The sequence below is a fragment of the Calonectris borealis genome, chromosome 21, assembly GCF_964195595.1.
Source record: "Calonectris borealis chromosome 21, bCalBor7.hap1.2, whole genome shotgun sequence".
Classification (NCBI taxonomy): domain Eukaryota; kingdom Metazoa; phylum Chordata; class Aves; order Procellariiformes; family Procellariidae; genus Calonectris; species Calonectris borealis.
The window spans coordinates 502348-527377 of NC_134332.1; the positions used below are offsets into that span (position 1 = coordinate 502348).

Sequence of the window (25030 nt, forward strand, 5' to 3'; positions counted from 1 at the left end):
TGCGTTCATGCGGCATGTTTTGTTGCACTCCTCTTAACAAGACAGGAATTTCAGGTGTGCAGGAGTGGAATATAGCAGGGGCGGAGCAGGAGGCTGGTCCCCTTCACCTCCCACACCCTACCAGCTACCCAACGGGGCATCTCTGGAAGGAGGAAAAACGACAGCCTGGAAGTGGGCCTGGGAACCTTACTCAAGTACATCTCAGCTGGATTTTCGTTGTGTAACGAATGCACCAAAACAGCACACACAGATGCAAAGCTTTTGTTTTGCCAGCTCTGTTTTGAGAGAATATATGGCAAACGGCCAAAGCTTTACACATCTGCACCTGTCCTGGTGTGACTCGTAAGAAAAGATGGAGACAGCCACGATAGAAGAGTCCATGGCGCGTACATGTGGCCAGCTTACAGCTCCTCATAGTCCCCACCTCCTCGCGGCTTGCTCATGCTGGCTCCTCCTCCTCCAAGAAAAGCCTCAAGTTCATCTATTTCGTTGTTTTTCTCCTTGCTCCTCTTCTTCTTTTTCTTTTTCTCCTCTTTGCTCTCCTCCTTCTCTTTGCTCTTCTTGTGTTTGCTCTTCTTTTTCACAGACTTCTCCTCTTCCTGCGAAATGAGAAAATTTTTATTAGTAAATCCTCTGAGCATGCCAGTAACCCAGCATATATCGCCCTGAAACTTGGCTCTGACGGGAACCTTACTTAGGGTGAAGCATCTACTACAAAGGCTGGCTTGGAGTTAAGTCCAGAAGACCCTTCTGCGTGTTTGGACAGAAGAGAGGAAAGACCATCTGGTTTGTATGTAGCAGTGGTCTGTCAGGTAATTTGTGCCCGACAATACCACAGTATTGGACAGGCAGAAATGTCAAAGACAAAGTCTCCTGCAGACTTCCCTCGCTGCCTCTGAGATTGGGTCTGTTGGGGACACCCCTCTGCTTGGAAGAAGTCATGGAGCTATCAACAGACTCAGCCCAGCAGAGACACACTGCTCTATTTAGTCCTGTATTTTACAAACTCACACACTGCCTTTTCAAAATTCAACTGTTCTAAAAGCTTGCTTTTAAGCTGCAAAGTTATGGTCTGCAGAGCCTGGGAGGCACAGATCCGCTGTGGGATGGGAGAATGGAAGGAAGTCCACCAGGTACACAGAGTACACTGTAGAAGGCCACCCCTCTCCTTGGCTGGTAGGTAATATGGCAGAGCAGCTCTGAGGAATTAAATAGTACCTCTTTGCTTTTCTTCTTCTTCTTCTTCTTCTCCTTAGAAGGTTGTTTATCTGCTCAAACAAAAAAAACAACACTGTTTTTAATCAATTTAAACCATAAGAGATGCAATTCTGCCCTGCCCCGATTTCTGAGAACAAAATGCTCCATCCTGGAGCCAACATGCAAAGACAATCCTGACTCCTCAGGACAAACTGCGCCTCTTTAGAAACCAACATAGGCCCCAGCAGTCACACCCTAACTTAACCATATACATTTAGTTTAATTATGAGCATTATATTATCTATATTATTCTGTGTTATGAACACTGACCTGGGCATTCACTGTATCACAGCTACTAAGAAACAAATACAGAGACCAGCTCTACAAACTGGTCCAAAGGCCAAATTGGAGACCAGATTATTATTTCCAGAACTGAAGAAGAGCTCCTGGGAACAATTTCCCTCTGACCACTAAATATTTGAAGGCAGATAGAAATCCCACCAGGCACAGTTCGTGCTTCCGTGAGTCGAGCTAGTAATGGAAGGACCATTCAGGACACAGTGTCAGCAGATGGGAGCACCCTAGCAGGCTAGCAGTCACTGTTGTTCAAACTGTGGATGGAAATTGTATCACCACGAGGCCAAAGCGTCAGTGCTGCAGCCCTGCTCTACAGGGGTGGCACTTTCACGGTATGGAATGCGTCCCAGAGTCCATCACCGTCAAATCACTTGTTATTGTGGTTGATGACTTGGCTGCTGAACGTCCACTGCCTTTGCACAAAAACTCCTTGAACAGGAGAGTATCTACTTGGCTGTTTCACAGGAGGGTTTATAACTGCACCACGTTTCACGTGTGGTATTCGATTGCCAGTCTTACCTACACATTCTCCTTCGTTAATCTGTGAATACAAGTCAGCCATGGAGAAGTCTAATTACTGGTCAAGCTCCAACTGACTGACTACCAAGACATGTTTTTATATTTATCCCAGAACGAGGAGATAGGAGGAACCCACGTTGAATTATTAAAGATGTTAAACTGAAGTTAAATTATTGACCTGGGCCTCTGCAGATGCACTTCTAGCTATTTCAAGCTGTGCTGTTCAGCAATTCAAAGCGACAAGTCGATGAAGCCATCGCAGCCTGTGACACCTCGCTTACACTTTTGGAATAGCTATTCAAAGAGATCTCTCTCTGGTGCTGCTTACAGCTTTTTCTCCCCTTAAGTCTTTAACTTCTCATTTTTCGTGGTGACATCGGGGGCAGATCTATAGGAAATTGCTCTGCAGTAATGCCAAGACAGCAGAAATTATTTGTGCAGGTAAGATTTGTTCCCTCAGGGGACAGGGGGAAAAAAAAAGCTTGAGGAATGCTTAGGTTGTGATCAGAACCCCACCCCACCTTTCCCAAAAATAGAAGAGCAAATTGGCAGGGTATGTCAGAGCATTTTGCTCAAATTGATCCAAATTCTTGAGGGGGTGGACACTGCAATGCTGAGCACCACTTCCACTCTGCAAGGCTAAGCAGGAAGCCCTATACAGAAGCAGCTTGTGAAAGATGTGCTCCTGCTTCCAGCTGGGACAGAAATAATACACAGCTGATGCCACGATGAGTCCAGTTCCCCCCCTCCCCATGGGGAAAAACTTAAAGAAAGTTGTTTATGCTGTGTTAAACCACATTAAAGACTCATACAGGGCACTGCATGAAGTTACAGGGTATTTTATTTAGTGCAAATTGGTTTGCTTACACCCTGGAACCATTTTGGAAAAAACAGATGCCTGACAAACTAAATCATCAAGAGTGGAAATAAGGAGTAACCTTTACCTTCCTCACTGCTCTCCTTGGGACCAGTTTCTTCCAAACCCAAACCGAAGAGATCTGAGTCATTTTTCAGTTTAAAGGAGTGGACCGTTGATTTTACAGGCTGGGGTGGCTTTGCCAACGAGGTATCATCATCAGATATTTCAGAGAAATCTTCCCGGACCGGGAATTCATCCTAGAGACAAGAAAAGGCAGACAACACAGACAAATCTTTCAACCAAAATCTCTAAGCGTTTTGTACACAAAGACGTCAGATGTCAGCAGGAGGAGGGAAGGCAATGGTAGCTGAACTGAGCTGTTATTGCCTGGAAATCAACGCACTTGATCTTATAAGCTCTATCTATTTCTTGCCGTGGTAAAATGTCTCAGTAGCATTGGTACTGGAAAGTGTGCTCTAATAACTCAACGTTCGTGCTACCAAAATTAGATTTCTGATGTAAAGAGATTAAACAAGACCTTCAACTATGTTAGCTCAACAGCATCAGCCTCTAACTGCCCTGAAAGGCACCTCTGTTTTGGGGAAAATAAAATTTAATAGGCTGAAAACTCACCTCCAGACCTGACAGACAACACCTTTTTCCTCTGTAGCCCTGTGGGGTCTCCCGTACCAGAGGCAACACGCAGCAGGGCCAAGGAAGCGGTCTGTGTTTGCAGAATAACTCCCTTCATCGATTCAAAAGGGAATGTGCTACCAGGGCAAATTTGCCCCTTCAGTGTGGGCTAAAAACCAGGATGCTGCAGAGACTGGATATCACCCAAAAATCCTCTGTCTCTGCATGACGGGAATGGAAATGAAGTTTAATGATCTTCTGATACCTGCCAACTGATCCTCTTCAGAATTCGTTAACCGCCCTTTATTTATATCCTCCGCACTGACCAAACACGGCCTCGCTCTGCTGCTGACCTAGGCAATGTCCCCCTCCTCCTTCCTAATGGTGGTGTTTTTACTGCTTTGCCTGACTGGTAAACCTTGAACTTAAAAAGCATTCACAAGTTGCGGGGCATCTCTCTGACACTGTTGCAATGGCAAGCTCCCTCACAAATTCCGTTTCTCATCATCGCATGCCAAGAGAAGTAAACTTGCTGCAAATACTTTTGCTTTCACATTAAAGTGCCAGGAAAAGCAGGTACTGAAACAGCTAAATGAATGGAAAATTCCTTAATAAACAGCATGACACATAGGCAAGGTCAAAAAAACTGGGACAACTGTTCTTTCTGCAGGATTCTGGAATGATGCAAACACATAAACCACTCCTGAATACCAGCTAACCCAGACAGCAGGACTACCCCTGAAAAGCAATTGCCCATCCCAAATCATGGTTAGCAGTTTCCAGAGATTGTTCTGCTGGCTGCGAGTGCAGATCACTGAAATCAGGGATAGCTGGAGCCACAGCAGCAAGCTCCTAGGAGCCCAGAGAAGATGCTCGTGTTTTGTCCATCTTTAATACCTGACAGGCGCAGAGGGGACTCCTGCTGCACCGCGCGTTTGAGCAGACACCTGCAGGCACCACTGAGCAGCTGCCCAGGAGTTCAGCATCACAGAGACATTACAGCTAACCTGGCTATACTGGAAAGTCCTTCTCAGGCAGATTTTCCTACTTCAGTAAGGAGCTTTGCCAAGTAAATTTTGTTATGGCCTTTTGATTGCCGAATTGACTGTAGGGAGCTCACTTGTTCTCTCTCTCTGACATGCACACACTTCTATGTATTAAACTTTGGGTGAAAAACCATTAGATTTTTATATCATACCTTCCACACTGCTGGACTGACCATGCTCTGGACTTACTGAGAATAAACAGCACATTAAAAGCCGTAAGCACAAACCTTGTTGCCGTGTGGCTTCAACAATCAGAGCATTAGTGGGTTTGTGCTTCTATCAATCTCTTCAGGTAGCTTAGCACCTGATTTGCTGTGACTGGCACTGAGAGATGGGAGAGCAGATGAAAGCTCTGCTCAGTGAGATGCCTCAACACTTCAAGCTCAGCTTTGCAGCAGCGCACAGCAATTCATGCATGTTATTTACCATTTTCTTCTTCTGGCTGTCAGAATCCTCACTTTCGAAGTCTGGGTCATCCATAACAAATGAGAGCATCTGAGTAGCTATTGGTCCCTCTTGATCACTGTCAGACTCCTCAGGCTTTTCCTCTTTGACCACTTTCTGCTTGAGAGCATGTCCTTTGCTTTGGGAAGCGGCCTTTGGGGCCTGGGCTGCTGCTGGGGTGGCAGCAGCAGCAGCTGGCAGGCTAGCATTGAGCTTGCTGCTGCTGTTTCTTTCGGACCCAGAACATGGAGGTAAACTGTCAGGAGGCTTCGGGTCAGTTGCTTTGGTCAAAATTGCTTCACTCTGTGGTTTCAGAGAATTTCTGGAAGACCTGAGAAGAAAGAAACATTGTCAGAGCCTGTCTACACTCCCACTCTGTGAAGCAAAGCACAAACACCAATTAACAGCTAAGCCTGCCTCAAGGGCTGCAATGTGCATCTCAGCAGGAGAGGTAGTTCATCTAGGGGTGGGTGTGCGTTCAAACACATACCCCTCAGAGGCTGAAGATGGTCCTCTTCCCTGAGGATGCCCGTGCGCAGATGCCTGCGCCAGCAAGGCCACGCCTGACAATCACCCACAAGATGCGGCATGTGGAGAACATGGTCCAGCTCATTGTTCTCCAGCACAGGGTGTGGTGAATGACTTCCACTCCCCTCACCGCAAGACTCGACTCCTCTGTCCTCCTCACACCGCTACGAACAGACGTTCGGGCGCTGTTACAGTCTCTTGTTCAAACTTGAGAAAAAGGCTGGGCCATTCCCAAGCAGAAACCTATCAGTGACCACAGGAGCACAGTGCTCAAAGGCATGCAGTGCAGAAAACACTGTATAAAGCAGTCACACCTGAAGTAAATACAGCCCCAGCTTACAGCTGATGGAACAGGCTGATAGAGACACCAAGATCTCCCAGAGGCTGCAGAGAAGTCAGTGGCAGGACCGAGAAGAGGTCCAAGTTTGCCAGCACAACCCCACACTTCAGGCTGTGCTTCGTACCTTTTTTTTTCCTGCTCCGTGTCGATGTCTTCATCAGGTATGAGTATGACCTTAGAGTCCTTCACCTCTTCCTCCTCCTCCTCACTGGAGAGGGTGACGTTCTTGCTGGGCACCCGTTCTACTGCCAGCATGGGTCTGCTGGGAATTTTGTCATCCAGATCCAGGTCGTCTTGGAAACCTGCCACCATGGGGTTCCCCCCGGGCGCCTCTCCATCGCTGCAAAATAGACAACGATCAGACACAGCACCCCCAGGACGTGCTAGGACAGACATGGCTCCCCTTGAAAGCAGACTGCCGCTTGCCTGGCTCGTCCAGCCAACTTCAGGGTCAACGTCCTTCAGCCCGGGGCAGCTGCACTGCCAGCGTCCCCCCTGCACACTGCCCAGCCGCTGCCCCGTTCAGGCTGGACCTGCGCCCTGCGGGCTGCAGGGGTGGCACACGCCCTACACAAAACGGGCCACAGGATGTGTGGCTGCTACTGCTCAAGCCGAAAATAAATGGCTGGAAAAGGTGAGCCTCAGTGCTACGGAGCAGCCTGCTGCTTCAGTTCTATCAGAATATCTCTGGTCCAACATGCAAGGATCAGCCAATTAAACCGTGGGAACTGCCTGCCTTAATCCCCACATCCTGTAATTAAACCTGATCATAGACTGCCACTACTATGGGAATTCACTTGCAGCTATTAGCTTCCTGGAATTATTTCTATTTCTCTGGTGCGCCCTGAAGCAGGCAGCTACCCAGACACCATAACCATGCTTTAACATTCCCCAAATTAAATTAACCTAAGGACACACTTTTAGAGCTAGGATTCTGTCAGACTCCCTGGATGTAACACCGTTATGTGTTCAGAGGCATCTTGATAGAGAGCTTCGCAACTGAAATTACCAGCTGAGGATTCTTGTCTGAATGTCCCCAGGACTCAACAATTTTAATACTTTCTGAAGGATCTGCTCATGTCAGGAATACAGCTATTTTCCCCGGCCTCGGCTGATGAGCCTCCGCATCACCTTTCCTCATTCTATTCGTTTTATCCGCAAGATACCCAGTTCCTTCCTGATAACCTACCATACACAATAGTCACTGTCCTTTTAATGACTCAATACGGATTGTACAAACACAGCCTTCATTTTTACACAGAGACAAAAAAAAAACGATTATAGCTTGGAACAGATTAGATTTGAGAGGCACAAAAGAAATCACAAAAACCTAAAATCCTTAATCTGGAAGAAGGTGGTGTTCCCAGTCACTAGCACTCGGCCAGCACTGGAAGTCTCTTCCAGTGGAGGATGGTGCGCGGATGCGATGGGAAATGCCAAGGCCCTAACACAGTCCAGCTGATTGTACTACTCACTCTGGCTCTTCTTATGGCTAGTTACCGGTTTACAAGTTAGTTTTAAAGAATTAATACATCTGCCAACATATAATGGAGTTATTTGTGACATACGGGACACCACACTTAGGATAACCGGTGCAGCACATTGAGAGTGATTACAATCAATGCTTGTCTGGGTTAGAGTGCCAAGATCAGGGCTAACATCCACTCCACATCCCTCCTTCTGCTTTTGGTGTGGATCCTTCTGCTTTCGGGACTCACAGCGCAGCTCCCAGCTAAGCAGAAGCAGGCTGCTGAAGAGTCCCTTCATCATTAACACTGCTGCTCTCATACCGAGCCAGAAAGGAGGCATACAGCATACAGAACCACACAGGGTCCTCAGCCTTTGTCCCACACAAAGGAGAAGAAAATTGGTGCCCAAAACAGCCTCCAAGGCTGGAGGAATTACAAGTGAGCGATTTCTGAGGTCTGCGAAGCAGGGTTTCCTCTTGAAATGCACTGAAAAGAAAATGGAGTTGCATCCTAAAAATGGCAGGATTATTATTCTGAATTAGTGACACTGCATTTCTTTAACACATCACTGCTCTATTAAGCACAGGCACTCTTCAGATTGCTGCCACTGCCACTGTCCTTCTACTGCACACTATACAAGACTTGCAGCCTTTAAAGCATTCCCAGTCCGAACAGAACATCCACGTGTGTGCACACACCCACACAAAGTGGGTCATCTCCCTTTGCAGTGAATACACCGCCTCCATCTATAACTTCCACACAAATCGTTGAGCGACAGCTTAAGAGCAAAGCAATGAAGTGAATATATGTCAGGAAAATCACTGCTGCAGTGTAAACAAGGTCTGACAATGCAAAATTAGTATCAGCTTGTGGTCCTGAGGTTCCAGCTGTGAAGGAATTCAGAGCATGCAAAAACAAGCACATTGCACCACTCTCCCCAGCACTTGGCGTGCTGCCAAGCCTGCGTTAGTGTTGAGCCAACGCGTTTGCAGGTGCAGGTACCCACCAAAAATTACGATGCTTGCCGAGGTCTGCGTCTGAGCTACTGATCAAAGAGCACGTCGGGGTTTCCTCAGTGAGCCCTCTGTCGCGTACACAGAACGGCTGCTGGTGGTGAAACAAATCCTGCTGCAACCTGAGCACACGGTCTCAAACCCGGATCGACCGTGTCCCACCAGCCCTGCTGGGTGGCCAGCAGAGCCAGCCCTGTGGGCAGCCAGCAGAATCCTCTTGCCACATCAGTTTTTGGGGCTAGAGAAAGAGGAAACACCCAAACTCTAATAAAGCAGATGAGCTGAGGGAATCACATGCCCAGGATGAGCCTGCATGACTATATTCTAGGAGATGGGGGTCTTCTAGTGTGAACCGAACAGGGTCCTCAGCTTCCCTCACTTGGTCTAGTGCAGGTGGGTACTGCTATATAAGTAACAGATACCATAAAAGCAAAGAACCCGTTCAAAGCCCTTTAGATGTAAGGACAAAGAAATCTAATCAATGTTTAAGGTAAATGTCTAGTGATGCTGAGAAGACGAACAGGAATACTGTTAGGTACAGCATAAACTCGCTTTCAGACACCTACGGCCCACCCATGGACCTAGGCCAGCCTGACCCAGCAGGAGGGAAGAGGGGAGCCTATTTGGAGCCAGATTAGCTCCTCCGGTACAGTTGCATACACAGTGGCTCAGGGCATCAGGCTAAAGAGCAGCAAATTAAGTTCTGAAACAGCAAATTGGGAGATTGAACTGCCTTCCTAATTAACTGGTAAAGAAACTGATTTTGGGAGTTCTCTTTATTGCACGCTAGAGAACCATAACACGCCATTAAACAAAACCCAGGACTCCATTAATCTCCAAAGATCTGTGCTAGGATTTAGCTATAGCAACGCCAAGAGACGTCAGTAAGTGCTGGAAGTCTCGGCAGCTGTCTGATCTTTGGGCAAGAGCAGCCCTGTTCCACAGGCATGAGCTCATTCCTCACTGCTAGCACACTTCAGAAAAAAAAAAAGTGGTTTTTTCTGACATTATTGCTCCATATCAACTCTTGCTCCATTGTTTAGAGACATTACGGAGTAGGGAATGGGAGAAGTTCACGTGATATCATTGCAAAAAAATCAAGAATTCCCTATGTCACCAAAATGGACGAGAAACACCAGACTTTACAGCCTCTTTCTGAAGCTCAGAAAGGAAAAGCAAACAAGTTCTTACAAATGGAAGCAAACACACCCCTGTGTTCAGGAAGCAGTGCATCATAACGTACGTTGTAACATAGCGTAACGTCCTGCTTCCAACAACAAGCACAAGACCTTCCCCTCTTCCCCGAGGACTTGCCCTCTGTGTGAGAGAGCGGCTGGAGTGCAGGCAGCTCTGCCTGGGGATGGATGAGGAGCCAACTGAGAGCTTATGGGGGAGGATTCAACAGAGGAGAGGTAAAGGTGACACTATAGTGGGTGCCTGCAACAAGCTGCCCGACTAGGAAGGACAAGTGGATCAGGCCCTCTACAAAAAGACAGGAGCAGCCTCATGTTCACAGGCCCTGGTCCTCACAGACTGCAACCACCCCCGTATCTGCTGGAGGGACAAGACAGCAGGACGTAAGCAATGCAGGAGGTTCCTGGAGTGCACTGATGATAAACTCCTCCGGGTGACAGAGGAGCCAATGAGGAGAGGTGCTCTGCTGGATCTCATACCCACAAAAAACGAGGGGCTTGTTGGGAAGGTGATGGTCAAAGGCAGCCTTGGTGGAGTTCAGGATCCTGAGGGCAGGGAGGAGGGTAAAAAGCAAGCTGGACTTCAGGAGAGCAGACTTTGGCCTCCTCAAAGATTTGCCTGGAAGAGTCCCATGAGATAAGGCCCTGGAGGGAAGAAGGGCCCAAGAAAGTGGTTAATATTCAAGAATCACATCCTCCAAGCTACAGCGGTCCATCCCAACGTATAAGGAGTCAGGCAAAAATGCTATGAGGCCTGCGCATATGAACAAGGAGCTCCTGGACAAACTCAAACACAAAAAGGAAGCATACAGAGGGTGGAAGGAAGGATAGGCAGCCTGGAAGGAATACAGAGACATCGTCTGAGCATCCAGGGATGAAATCAGGAAAGCTAAAGCCCCAGATGAATTGAATCTGGCCAGGGATTTCAAAGACAGCAAGAAGGGCTTCTGTAAGTACATAGGTGACAAAAGGAAGACTATGGAAAATGTGGGCACGTTCCTCAATGAGGCAGGAGACCTGGTTACACAGGACATGAAAAAAGCTGAAGTACTGAATGCCTTCTTTGCCTCAGTCTTTACTAGCCTTCAGGAATCCCAGGTCCCAGAGATCCGGAGAATAATGTGGAGCAAGGAAGATGTACCCTTAGTGGAAGAGGATCAGGTCAGGGATCCTGGACAAAGCAGAACTGGACATACATAAGTCCATGGGCCCTGATGGGATGTAGCCACGAGTGCTGAGGGAGCTGGCAGATACCATTGCGAGGCCACTCTTGATAATCTTTGATCAATCATGGCAATTGGGAGAAGTGCTTGAAGACTTTCCTGAAGAGGAAAGCAAATATCACTCCAATCTTCAAGAAGGGCAAGAAGAAGGACCCAGAGAACTACAGCCCAGTCAGCCTCACCTCGACCTCTGGGAAGGTGATGGAGCAGCTATTCCTGCAAACTATTTCCAGGCACATGAATGACAAGAAAATCATCAGGAGTAGTCTGCGTGGATTTACCAAGGGTAAGTCATGCTCGACCAACTTGATAAAAGTCTATGATGCAATAACTGGCCTGGTAGATGAGGGGAGAGCAGTGGATACCTGGACATCAGTAAGGCCTTTGACGCTGTCTCCCATAAGATCCTCGTAGGGAAGCTGTTGACATACGGGCTGGATGAGCAGACAGTGAGGTGAACTGAAAACTGGCTGAATGGCTGGGCCCAAAGGGTGGTGATCAGTGGCATGAAGTCTAGTTGGAGGCCAGTAACTAGCGGTGTGCCCCAGGGATAAATACAGAAGTGCTGGCAAGCTGCATAAGCTTAACATTCAGATACCTGCTTAAAAATGTTCAGGAGACCTGAACGCATCTTTCTAGTATGTTCTCAGGCTTTGTTCCTCACTCAGATGCAAGGGGAAAGCAGCTTCCAGTATTTTGTTTTTTAAAACCAATAAAATCTCTATTAGGTTTGAGTGGTTTCAGAGAAGAACTTTTATGTTCTTTAAGTCAGAGATAAATTTCTGCAGCAGTAGATTTTGTTGCAACTACAATAGCCTACTCACTGCAGTAGAAGCTGATTGTTAGGGACGGTGCTTACAGAACTCCTATGTTGCTCCTGGGCATCATGGGGTTGTAACTGGCATCCTGAAGGGAATTAATTATTGCAGGTGATGGTCAGAACCACATCTACATCTCTGAATTTTGGCACATCTGGCTTACTGTGGTAGGCCCTTTTTGGCAAGAAACAGAAAGTAAAACTGCCAGACCACCGAGAAAACTGTGTGAACTACGGAAGAAACCAGAGCAAGACATGGATGCCAAGCTGCAGAGAAATAACGAGCATTTGAATTTGCAGGGATGCGCTGCAAGGTCTTCTCCTAGGGAACCAGAACTGTTACAACTGCAGATGGTTACCACTGTCATCAAAGGATGAAGCTGTGAACAAGTGCCCCCTCTGTGCTCTGAGAAAGCCCAACGGTGTCTCTCTTTCTGCCCCCACCAGCTCATATGCACTGGAAGGCTACCAAGACTGGGGACACAGTACAGAAGGGCATCGTAGCAGCCAAGAACATGACAACTCTACAACCACGGAGCAGGGCTCTTGCACCACTGTTTGAGATGTTTGGCTTTTTGTATAGTTTAACACCTATTTGCTTCCAACAACTGATGTTCTGGAAAACAGAAGACTTTGTTAAAGATCCAGCCTCCTACCCACAGCAAGAACTGCAGCTACAGAGCTTCTAAGGGCACTCCAGGATCCAGTCCTTCAGCAAACCCCAGGAAGGTCAGGCTTGGCTTTCCTGACATTTCCCTGTTAAACACAGAAAAATATCCCAGCTCAGCCACAGCCGCGAGCAAGACGCTTTGTAGGCCAGCATGCTTCTAGCAGCCACCACTTTTTTTCTTCTTTCCTTCTTCTTTTTTTTTTTTTTTTTTTTTAATAAAACATCCACGTGTTCTACCATCACAAGGGATGATGATTCAGGCTGACCTGCATTAGACAGGCATCGAGCCTCACACACAGCATTGATTTCAAGTTGTTGTGGTTGAACAAGAGAACACTGAATCACCACAAAGATGTCAAAAGATGCAGAATCCACCACATTCACAGATGAGCTGTATCAGCGTTTAATTACTCTCCTGGTTAATCCAGTTGATGATAAGAGGGATGCAGAGCCTGTGAGTATGCTTAGGTCACCTCTTAAGTGACAGTCTGCTTTCAGACAGCTTGCTGCATATCCTCTTGTCTGAGCAGCTCAGTATACACAATTTCTTTTCCCTTTTTTTGGTTAAAAAACATCAAAGCCAGGAAAAGAAAAAAAAGAAAAGGAAAAAAAAAAGAAAATCCAGCCTACAGCATAAGCACAGCTCTCTGCCATTTGGACAACAGAATTATAGAATAGTTTGGGTTGGAAGGGACCTTTAAAGGTCATCTAGTGCAACGCCCCTGCAATGAGCAGGGACACCTGCAGTTAGACCAGGTTGCTCAGCACCCTGTCCAACCTGACCTTGAATGTTTCCAGGGATGGGAAATCTACCACCTCTCTGGGCAACCTGTGCCAGTGTTTCACCACCCTCAGCGTAAACAATTTCCTCCTTCTGTCTAGTCTAAACCTACCCTCTTTAAAACCATTACCCCTTGTCCTATCACTACATGTCCTTGTAAAAAGTCCCTCTCCAGTTTCTTATAAGCCCCCTTTAAGCACTGAAAGGCTGCAACAAGGTCTCCTCGAACCCTTCTCTTCTCCAGGCTGAACAATCCCAACTGTCTCAGCCTTTCTCCATAGCAGAGGTGTTCCAGCCCTCTGATCATTTTCGTGGCGTCCTCTAGACCCGCTCCAACAGGTCCATGTCTGTCCTGTGCTGAGGACCCCAGAGCTGGACGCAGCACTGCAGGTGGGGTCTCACGAGAGCGGAGTAGAGGGGCAGAATCACCTCCCTCGACCTGCTGGCCACGCTTCTTTTGATGCGGCCCAGGATACGGTTGGCCTTCTGGGCTGCAAGCTCACATTGCCAGCTCATGTCCAGTTTTTCATCCACCAGTACCCCCAAGTCCTTCTCGGCAGGGCTGCCCTCAATCCCTTCATCCCCCAGCCTGTATTGATGCCAGGGGTTGCCCCGACCCAGGTGCAGGACCTTGCACTTGGCCTTGTTGAACCTCATGAGGTTCACAGAGGCCCACTTCTTGAGCTTGTCCAGGTCCCTCTGGATGGCATCCCGTCCCTCAGGCGTGTCGACCACACTGCTCAGCTTGGAGTCATCTGCAAATTTGCTGAGGGTGTACTCAATCCCACTGTCTATGTCATTGATGAAGATATTAAACAGTACTGGTCCCAATACGGATTCCTGTGGGACACCACTTGTCACTGATCTCCATCCGGACATTGAGCCGTTGACTACTACCCTCTGGATGTGACCATCCAGCCACTTCCACATCCACTGAACAGTCCGTCCATCAAATCCATACCTCTCCAATTTAGAGAGAAAATGCTGGAAAGGAACATTAGAAATGGACACAGAAAAAGAAAGGCACCCCCTAAGACTTTTCTGGAATCTGCAGGCAAGCACGCAGTGACACTCCCAAGGGAGCACAACCCTCTCCATTCTTACTTCCAGAATCCCACCGAGCCATGGAGTGCCCCCAGGTGTGCTCCAACAAACACAAACCCCTTTATAATGCCTCAGGAATGGCAGTACCAGGCCACGAAGGAGCCTGGCCATGCTTTGGGCCTCTGCAGCAGGAAAGTATTCCTCAGGCAAAACATAATATTCCTGCAAAGTGCACTGTGTTCCAGAAGGAAAATATCTCAAATGTTTCAGCACATTTGGCCAGAAGAGAAATCGCTTCCTGACCCAAAGCAACCCAGTGGTTTAACACTGAGCATGAAAGCAAGACAGCAAAACCAGAAGGTGATAACTAGCTTTTACTGCTGTTCCTCATTCCCAGGGAGCAGCATGTATCATTACATGGGAGACAATGAATGCTACGACTGACTGTACCACAGCCAGAAAGGCTTAGGGGCAGCTAATTGCTCTGCAATCACTTTCTGAAGAGTTGCAACAGGTTAGCCAGGCCTGAGCCATCATTCAGACTGCACATCCAGATATATCCCTGTCTCCCCCTCCCTCCATCCCCCTTTCCTTACCTTTCACTATCGACACGGTGCTTAGTCTGCAGTTTCCCTTTGTCCTTCTGTGGGGCTGGGTCTTCTAGAAAGCTGTGGTCCAGGCTGTCATCGGGAACAAAGTCCTCTACACTCTGTACTTTTGCAGGGGCTTCAGGGTGGGAAGGAGGAGTGGCAGCAGCAGGATCTGCATTAGCAACAGTAGTTGTAAAGCGCAGCGTTCACCATAAGCAGGACAGAAATTTGTTTTTTACAGATCTATCCTGCTCAGCACACAGGCAGCAGCCACGAAGTGGGACCTCAGCTACAGAGCAAGGGAGGAGGAAGGTTATGAACAGGATACTCAAACCAGTTCAGAATCTTGCATGAAGGCATTCACAGACCACACATGGCTGCCGCGGTTTAAGATGCACCAGGCCAACCCAGGCTCTTCAACAGTCTGAAAAACTCTCTAACATGGTAGCTGACTCTGCTCTACAGTGAACGCTACAGTGACTGACTATACCACAGCCAGATTTCATACCTATGCTGTACGCACCGCTCCTGCGTGATGCCCCTTCATTATTCTCTCACCTTTTCCAGGCTGTTCAGTTCACCCACTCACCTCCTCTTGTTTTTTCAACTGTAACTGTCAAAGGCAGGATTTTTCACATGGTGCTTTTAGAGGCCCTGTGTAACCAAAAGCTCAAGAGCTACTGCAAATAGACACTTGCTTTAATATAGCTTATTTGTAGAGACATCATTACTCATCTTCAAGATATCAGGATGAAATCTCATGAAATTAGCACAATCAAGAAGCCTAAAGTGATTAACCTTTTCAGAATTTGCAATATTCAACCTTTTTCTTTTGCCCGGACTGCACTTCACATCTAGGCTCTTTTCTTTTGGGTGAACAAGATTTATGTATTTTTTTCTAGATTTTGCTCTACTAGTATAGCTTTCAGATCACTTTTGCATACAAATAACACTATTACTAATGCCATAGAGTAGCGTTGGTGTAAGAAAAAACACAGCCAAAAGAATCACTATTGCAAGACTTCAAGGGAAAGTTTAAATAGCAGTTCCCATAAAAAACAAGTATTACTTTGTGACAGTGATTTTTCAACTGCTTTCCAATGAGCTAGTCCCTAGATATGTTCCAGTAGAGGTGCAGACCCTTGGCATGCTACATAAACCTAATAACACTGACAGATCAGCTTTTTCTAGCTGCCTTTTGCAACCCTCCTAAAAAGCACCCTTGAGATACCAGGACTGCAGGCCACAAGCCTAAAACAGTTCTCAAGCTAAGTAATAGATTTAAAAAAAAAAGAAGAAAAAACCCCAAATCCCAAAGATTGTAACACTGGTAGCAGACCACTTGTCTTTTTTCTACATATCAATATGACAAAGGCTTTTTTACTGACAAGGGATTTCTAACATTTGCTCCTCCTTGTTTATTTGTTTTTTTTCTGGGTAGGAAGAGTCATAAACAAACTGAAACGGGTGTACTGTGTCATACCTGGTAACAGATTCAGGATGCAGAACATTGTGTGCAGATCTAAAACTGAAAGATTTCAATGCCTGAAACTGCAAACCGTGTTCCCAGCACCTCCTCCTTTCTTTCTGTGGGTGTCTCAAGAGTACTGTGAGCTCTAGGGATTGACAGTTTGAGAGGGAGGGTATTTCCAAAGGGTGATTCAAACCATGTCATGCTAATGATTTTTAGGCAGTGCCAGCTCTGCAGCTCCAGTTAGCTTCGCAAACAAAGTGAATGTGACAGGCAAATTAAGGTCCAGATCAGTAGAAGTACATGCAACAAAACCCTCGACGCTTCTGCCCTGGAACTTCGTCCGGCAGGGGTTTGGACCGAACGCTGTGCTGCTCTGCTCCATTGTGTCCTAGCGCTAAGGAAGAAGTCAAGGCAGGCTGCCCTCCTCCTCAGACCATCTCTGAAGGAGTGTATTTCCCTGGAGGGGAATCTGCTGCAGAGCCTGAACTTACGTGATCATTTCTGGCTGACTAACCTTTAAAACCAGCACTCCGCTGTTCTCCGTTAACACACAGGAGCCCCTTCGAGCTGCCAGAGTTTTGTGAAGACAGAGCTTCAAATAGCTTCTTTAACAATTTTTCTTGCTATTCAAGAGGCATATGTGCTCTTGGTAAGAAGCTGACAGTTATTTTATTAGTGTCCCCTGTGTGTTCAGTACCTTCCTCCTGAAGCACGCTACAGCCACCACCCAGGTGGCTGGACACGGTCCCCATCCAAGCCCAGCACAGAGACAAACCAAAATGCCAATCGGGAGAAAAATAAGAGTGTGACAGCGCAGCTCTCCCTGGACACAGGCTGCACACACTCGGGGGGCCTGTGGTCTTCAGATGCCTGTCTGCTCAGCCTCTCGCAGGGAAAAAATGAAAGGAAAACTGAGAAACGCCCACGGGTGACACCCTGCCTAGACACTGCACTCCAGCACCTACCTGGCTGGGGAGGAGAGGGGTCTGACACAGGAGACGTCCCAAACAGACGTGAAATAATGCTGCGTTTCGGTGGCGGGACTGCAGCCGGAGGTGCTGGGGAGGCTGTAGCTGGCGGAGGCGCGTGCGGTTGCTGGGCCTCGGGTGCAGGCACTGGTGAAAAAGATGGGGGGGGGTCAGGAGAGATGGTGGAGCTTGTGGAAAGTGGCTGCGGCGGCTGCGGGGTGCCAGGGCTGGAGCTGCCTGTTGATGTGGAGCTCGGAGGTACTATGGGTGACTGGGAGCCAGAGGAAGGGCTTTGTCCGTTAGTTGTTAGTGGCGACGTGTGTCCTCGACTTCGGGCTTCCATCATTTCAAGGAAGCTGCAGGGAAGATAAATTGCAAATATAAGGAATGGAGAAAACATGCTCAACAGAGCACCGAGCACGATGCTGGGCTGCTTTGGCTATGTGCTGAGCTGGGAGGGCACAGGTCTGCTTTTGGTGATGCTGCGATTCCCTGGGCCACAATAAATCTGGTTCACCCACGGGAGCTAAACTCACCCGATCTGCATCGAGGTGTGGAGAATCCCAACCTGCTTTGCACTGCAGGATGAAACCTACATTTGCAATGCTGCTGGGAACTCCCTGGATAGACAGCCTATAACAGCATGCCAGGGCTTGAAACACAACCTTAAGTTAGTTCTTGGACATATGTCTCTAAGGGAGTAAGCATTACAGGAATGGTACATTTTTAGATTCAGCAGAAGAGATCAGAGCGTTCAAGAAAACTCACATGCTATAAAAACCTCTTCCTTCAGCCAAGAATGGAGAGGAGAATCCTTGAACATCAAAAGAAAAGAGCTATCCAGAGGGGTCACAGAGGACTGATTGCAATTATCCTTCTCACAATGTGCAGATATACAGGCAGTCTCTCCCCCTATACACACTCCCCCTCTGTGTGGGAGGCAGGGAAGCCAAGCAGCAGAAGCTCTGAAGCCAGTTGTGGTCCTGGCTGGATTCCTGACTAGAAGAGCAACAAAGCCTGTACCGCTAGAGAGGGTGAAATGCTCTATCCTTTTCAAAAAGAAAACCAAGCCCGACCCTGCTGCAGCCTCCTTCAGCAGCCCGTTTGGTTGGCAGTCTTTTCACAAGCTCTATACAAAGAAACACTAACAGAAAGCCAGGCTTTTACTATGAAATGGTCTCAAAATAAGATCTGCTACATACTGTACATCTGAGAGATATAAAGAGGACACCCAAAGCGAAGTATCATGTATAAAATCCAGCGCATGTCACAGTCTCGCCTCTTATTTCATTAAGCCTAATGAACTCGTCCACAGAGGCTCTGGGTTCAACTGCTTCCACAAGACAGACAGACTTGGTTGAGCATGTCAAAACAGATGACATGAGCATGTCAAAACAGACTCCTCTCCCATACAGAGCATGACCTTGTCCTTCAGGGACTTGAGCCAGACAGACACCTTCACTGGAATGACTGCTAAGCAGAAAGCAAACAGCAGGGCCTAAAAGACTCTAAACCCCCTTGAGTTATCATTTCCTATTTTAAGAAGCAACCTGATATACTTTTAAGGAATAAACTAATATACTTTGTGACCAGCAGTGTCTGGAGCCCTAGAGAACAACCACCCCAGGAAGCTGTTACTTGAATTGGAAAACCAGCATCCTTCCTAACTAACGAACTGGCTGAAGGGGAGATAAAGGGTAGCGCTAAAAAGCAGTATTAGTTAGGAGAGAAATCCTTGGTAGAGCTCCTCAGGGATTATCCTTGAGATATACTTCAGCATTTCAATGAAGCGGCACAGAGACCAGGGAAATGCTCATGAGGTTGCAAGTTGGGAGGCAGCATCAACAGAGAGGAGAACAGGGACAAGATACAGAAAGAACCAGATGATCCTGAAAAACAGAAATGGGAAGAAATACAACAGTACAAAGGAAATAGTAATCTGCTCAAGGGCTAGGAAAAAGCGTTCTTGCTCCAAGTTCACCAAATGGCTAGGAAAGACTCGCCTCAGTCATTCCAGAAGACCAGACTAAAGGCTGCAAACGCAATGCTGCCTGGGAGGAGCAGAAAAGGAGCCTGGCTGTCACACGGCTGTCTACTGCCTGTCCCCTGAGACCACTGTCAAGGCACCTAAATTAGTGCTACACTGTGGTAGCCTCACTGATGCTTCCACCAGGACGTGGGGCAAGGCTTTTATGCTTATTCCATCCAGCAGACTGGCTCCCAGCAGAGCTGAGATCAGAGCATGAGACAGAGCATCCATTCCAGCATCCTCCCTCCCAGGGGACTAGTAGCTGGGGTGAGCTGTGCGACAACACCTTCCACTGACAACGATGCATGGATTTGTCATGCATCAAAGAGAAAACATAAAGGGGTTCAACTCTTGCACTGAGCTCTGCAGAGACTGCGTCAGGTTTGTTTGGAAGGACCGCAAGAATCTAACAGTGTATTTTCAGGGCCCCTCTGCATTGCACTGCAGGGCCAAGCAATGGCGCATCACTCCTCTCTTGCGGAGCGGGTCACCATACATGCAATTCAGCATTCCTCAAGGTAGACTATGCAAGGCATCTGTGTGAGGGAAAGATAAACCAAGGGCACCTGCAATTCAGCCCTTGTCCAACAAAGCGAATGCTCTGAATCCACAATGCCACGTGGCCTGAAAAGCTATCCACGAGACTTGCCTGCACAGGACGTGCAGCTCCGCAGATCCACGCCAGAAGCACTGAGTGCTAAATTCTGTCATCCCTCCCCTCTGACCTTTGATTCAGGGCTCCCAGCGAGCCAAAGACAGGATGGCTGAATAGCTCTGCTTTGTGGTACTCATTCCTCCTCCTCCCAAGCCCTACTCAGGGTTAAAGACTCCTGCCTCCCAACTGTGAAGAGAGATTAATCTCAGCTGATCTACATGCACCCCTGTTCCTGTTTATAGCAACAGCGATCCTGGCTGGAAGGCCTGCAAGCTTGGTCACGGCTGCATCCAGCATCCAAGATACTGATGCCAGCACTGCTTGCTCTCCTGGCTGAGCTGAGCTCCCTGACTGCCTATGCGAGCACCTAAATCACCAACGCTACATGAAAACAGAACTGAACCTCTGAGTCTCTGATCAGGATGCTGGGTCCCACTATCGAGGCAAGGGGTGACTCAGGTGGGATAAGATGATTGCACACTGAAGACTAAGGCACAAGGATCCTGTATTAAGTATATACAAAGTACGTATATAGTCATTTTAGGATACAGAATATGAAGCTCAAAGAGTACTTAAAGCTGGACCCAACAAAGCGCAGGACACTCTTTACAATATCAGGATATTTGAAGATTTACTGTACTTTGTACTACCAAAGCTGCTCGTTTTGGAAACAACCTGCTTTGTTCTGGGCAAGCAGCCAGCTCCAGAGGGAAGGAGGGCTGCGACTACCACCTGTTTCTCCTGCAGAAACACATGAATTTTAAGAGCTGGAGGGAAAAAATGCGACATAACTGAAGTATAAAGAGTGTCATCCTTCCCTCCAGCTCAGCTAGTCTGGAGACTAACACACATGCAGGCTTCTTCTGCACCTGTGCTCCTATGCCTTGCTCACCTACATTATGTGAAGGGCACAGGAACAAGAGACAGCAAGTTATTTTTAGTAGAAAGATACAATGGTTATTTGGGGACCGCACGACACAGGCTCTTACCCCAGCACAGCACCAAGGAGAGTTGTGGCACGTGTGCTTCGTGTCACCTTCCTCATCTCCAACCAGACACGTGGGCCAAGCTCTGTGCTGTGTGCCATGACACCGGGGAAATAAGGATGGTTTGATACTGGTTTTATATGGGCTGCATAAACCAGCTCTGCTGAGCTTTCATATTCATATCTTCTTCCGTGAAAGAGGTGGGTGGAAAAACAGCATACACGAAAACGCTGCCAGCAAGCTCTCAGTAATTTCCAGGGTGGAGGTGTCTAAGCATCCTCCACACTTCGAAAATACTACATAATGCATGAATGCTTTCTCTGGCTTTATACACACTCTTCAGAGGCCCAAGCGTGGCTGTTTTGGGAACACACCGGCCAAACCTGCCACGTGTCTGTTTTTTCTCATATTCTATACAATCTGGCCACTGCGTTCCTTGTTCTATCCTTTTTGTCAGTCCTTTGCAAAAGGACTCACTCAAAGTCTCACTGTGAAACAAGCAGCTTCATGTCCACACCAGGTGTAGTGGACCAGGTCCTATTAAAGCACAAGATGAACTCATGCTGTGACCTGAGTACACTTGTTCAGTTGGGATACAGAGATAGCAAATGTGCCACGCAAGTCCAGATGGGTTATCTGTCCTCACCCATGCAGGCTCCTTGTTTGCCTTTCAATCCTTCCATTTCAGACCAAGTACCAAGTCCACATCCTCAAAACCCCCCTCAAAACCACTGTCAGTTGGACCTGCTCACAAGAGGAGAATTTGATGCAATTTTAAAGATGAACATGCTCTGTGGGAACAAAGATTCATCAGGGCCTGAGGTTACTGTTGCTCTGCTCCCAGAGCAAACAAAAAAAAGCACAAAAGGACTTGTTAGCCTCAGTGTTCCTGAAATTGTCAGCGCTCATGTTCATTTACTATTGAAGACGGGAGCAGCCTGAAGCTTTTTGGTTCCTGGTTCTAACATGCTGTGATCAATTCTTCAAATGCATTTCATGTAGCAAGAAATGTTTTGGGTTATTTTATTAATTGTGAAAATGAAGATTAAGAGGCCGTGTGACAGCAATTTAACTGGGGTTATCGAGGGTTAGATTTCCACGTTTGTTTTGGGCTCATTAAAGGTACTAAAACTGATTCCCCCCTAAGCCCAAGTCCCTGAATGTGAAATCAATTGCCAAGCAGGGTTGAACCCTGGCGCCCAGGCCTTGGAGCGTACAGCCCCTCCCCAAGATCTCCTCATGTTTTCCACTCAACACAAAATGGATGCAGCAGGATAACCCCCCCTCCACAACATACAGGACACGCTCTACGTTCTCCACTTCTCTAGCAAGATTGATGATGATAGGGTTAGTTGCGATTAATTCTTAATGCAGCCCCACACAAAAACATGACCTAAAGTCCCATCCAGTGCACACCGGCTCCTGATCTGCCTGATGGCAACAGTGACTCACAGCAAGCAGAAACGATAACGGTGGGGCAAGGGGAAGAGAAAGCAAAAGTGGTTTACTTTCCTAACTGGGAATTCAGCCTTTAGGCGGTGTGATTCCGGACCTGTACTTCAATATAGCTGAAGATATGGGAGAACAGCTCGAGCACCAGGTCCTCCTGCCAGACAGTACTGGTGTCACTCAGCACCACGGTCTTCACAAAATTACGAGCTGTGCTCAATGTGGAAAAAACAAACAAGCAAATAAAACCCAAAAACCCAATCAATGACTTTGTAGTGAATAACGCTGTCTAATGCAGGGACCGTGTCTCCCAAAAGAAGAGACCTCATCAGGAGAGCGCAAGCGCCTTTCTGCAGTCACTGGTCCATCATCTTCCATAGCTGGACAGTAGCACCTGGCTATCCAGGATCCCCTGACAATGCAGATGACAGCCGTACGGCGCTGCTGGGAAAGGACCCAGAAGGACTTCCGTCACATTACAAACCTGGGACAGGTCCTGTTGGTGCAGAAGTTGTAGCTTGGATCATACAGTATCTCAGATAATCTGAAGTTCAACTGCTTTGAAAATATTTTTACAAAGTTTGACTAACTGTTTGCATAAGAGCTCTTAAATGCAAGGAGTAAATAATCTGAAAATTCATTTCTTATGAACAATTCCTGTGAAGAAGTTGGACTTCGAGCGCTTACAGATCAAACAACCACACCGTGGTTTATAGATGACAATTTCCTGAAGCTTCTCAAAACTGACTGTGAAAGAAGATGGGATATCTCACAAAGAATAACTTAAGTATTCCTTTTGAATAACTTATATCAATCCCTAGGAAAAAAAAAAGTTAATTCAAAGAGAGTTGATTACTTAAACCTTGAAATTAATTTTGTCTTTTGATATTAAAAAAGCGTAATACTAGAAAAAATGCAGCCAAACATAAAAACTGATGAAAACCATACATTAAATCTGCTTCTTATTAACTTTTGCAAATGTTTCCACCAGCAATTTATTCCTGAAAAAAATGAATATGCAGGAAGAGCTTCCACAATTTCCCAAAAACTATTTCTCCATGTGCACCATTCAGTGAGGGATCAAGCACGCTGAACATAAAAAGTTTTCCTTGTGACAGAAGATAAGTTGGGTACAATTGAAGATGGAAAAATTGAGCAAATTAGGTAAAAATTCAGAACAGAGTAAAAAAAGTCATTCCTGTTTGTTTAATAAGAATTCAGGAACTCAAAAAGGGCTGAAATGTGTTTTTAGCAGCATTGAAAATGTAAAATCTGAGAAACCACAGGGAAAGTACCAGAGGAAGAGGTGTGGCAGGCAGAGAGGAGCCTAAGCACAGGGAAAGAGCTGGAAGCATCTAAATGTGTCTTCCACAGGCAAAGCCCAGCCAGCGGCTGCCAAGGGATGGCTTACGTAAGGTGGATGAGGCAGCGTTGTGTGCCACCTCGTGTTTTCTCTGGGATCCACATTTCGGAGCAATGACGTTTTGTCCTCGGGTACCCAGCCACAGCAGGAGGAAGAGTTCTTGTTCTCTTTCTGTTCTCTGATCCAAATTTAGCATCGGTCATTGTGACAGAGCAGCTACTAGACGTGCGTGAATGAAATAACTGAGATGTCCTAGCACTGTCACCCCGCCTTGCTCCATGGCCTGATTTTATGGCAGGAGAGCAGGAATCGCCTCGGAGGAGGTGCTGCAGCAGCCACACCATGGCCTGCAGCCCCAAGTGCCTGCGGACACCTCCCCTTGCTGCGCAATTCGTGCTGACCGACAGCAGAACTCCGAGTACTGCCTAAATCGAAGCAACCAACGCAAGGCCTTCACATTTGCCAAGAGTCAACAGGTCACACTGCACCAACGCACGTGCTGCATGTAACAAGGCAAGTGTCAGAGGACAATGCACCAGGTGCTCATTTTGACATCCACCGCATTAGCATGTTAAACATGATAATCCCAAAATTATGGGCATCTGACAAGTATGGGTGCAAGGACGTTCCCAAGCCCTACTAACGAGCACTGCAGACCTGCCTCACAATTGCAAGCTCTAATTCCCACCACTGTCGTCGTGTCCACAGATACTCTGTTCACCAGCCTAAGCTGAACTAAGAATCGGAACTTTATCTAAACCCGAGGTCCCTGCCAGATGAGTGTGGTTATTTATTTAAATCGGGACTTTGGCTAAAGGACTTGAGCCTGAAGAGCTCCTGCAGGGATGAAAAATGAACGTAGGACGAGTATAATTTTCAGCTCTGGGGTCGAAGTAACCCCTCAGCAGCTCATCTGTTTCAGAGAGGTGCCGCTGAAACAAACAGACTCTTCATTTCTACCTGGGGTGCAGAGAAAAACCTCAAAAATCCTAAAATAGCACTCTATTTTAGTCAGTGTGATCAAAGTACTCAGACATGACATGGTCCAGTGCTTTTATTTTGGGATCAGTGGCTCAAGGCAGGAAGCATCCAGCAATATTTTAAAGACCTTTCTATAAAGAAGTGTTAGTTTCTGAAAGCAAAGAACATTGATCTCAGTACACAGACATAAATGTGCAGTAGCTGAAGTGAAAGCAGAAGTTGGCCAGCTGCATAAAAATGTCAGTTTATTTGCTAAACCACAATCCTAGGAAAAAGTCTTGCTTTTAACATTTTAGCAACATCTCTTCTGTCAGGTACCATGGCTAAGATATTTCTTATGCCATGTTAAGCCAATTATGCAGCCTAATAGTGTAATTAGCCACCTGCAGTGCAAGCCCTCCC

General features: G+C 47.1%; 1 protein-coding gene across 6 annotated transcripts in view; it reads right to left on the reverse strand.

Moving 5' to 3' along the window:
• Positions 1 to 25030, reverse strand: part of RABL6 (RAB, member RAS oncogene family like 6) — a 58130-nt gene continuing 33100 nt past the window's right edge. For all 6 annotated transcript variants that reach the window (XM_075170185.1, XM_075170184.1, XM_075170186.1 and 3 more), the window contains 7 exons: positions 17163 to 17521; positions 14730 to 14895; positions 6048 to 6263; positions 5038 to 5386; positions 3018 to 3189; positions 1219 to 1268; positions 1 to 599 (listed from right to left, as the gene is read on the reverse strand). In XM_075170185.1, coding sequence (XP_075026286.1) covers positions 402 to 599; positions 1219 to 1268; positions 3018 to 3189; positions 5038 to 5386; positions 6048 to 6263; positions 14730 to 14895; positions 17163 to 17521 — 1510 coding nt within the window. In that variant the 3' untranslated portion in view covers positions 1 to 401. The remainder of the gene's footprint in view (positions 600 to 1218; positions 1269 to 3017; positions 3190 to 5037; positions 5387 to 6047; positions 6264 to 14729; positions 14896 to 17162; positions 17522 to 25030) is intronic.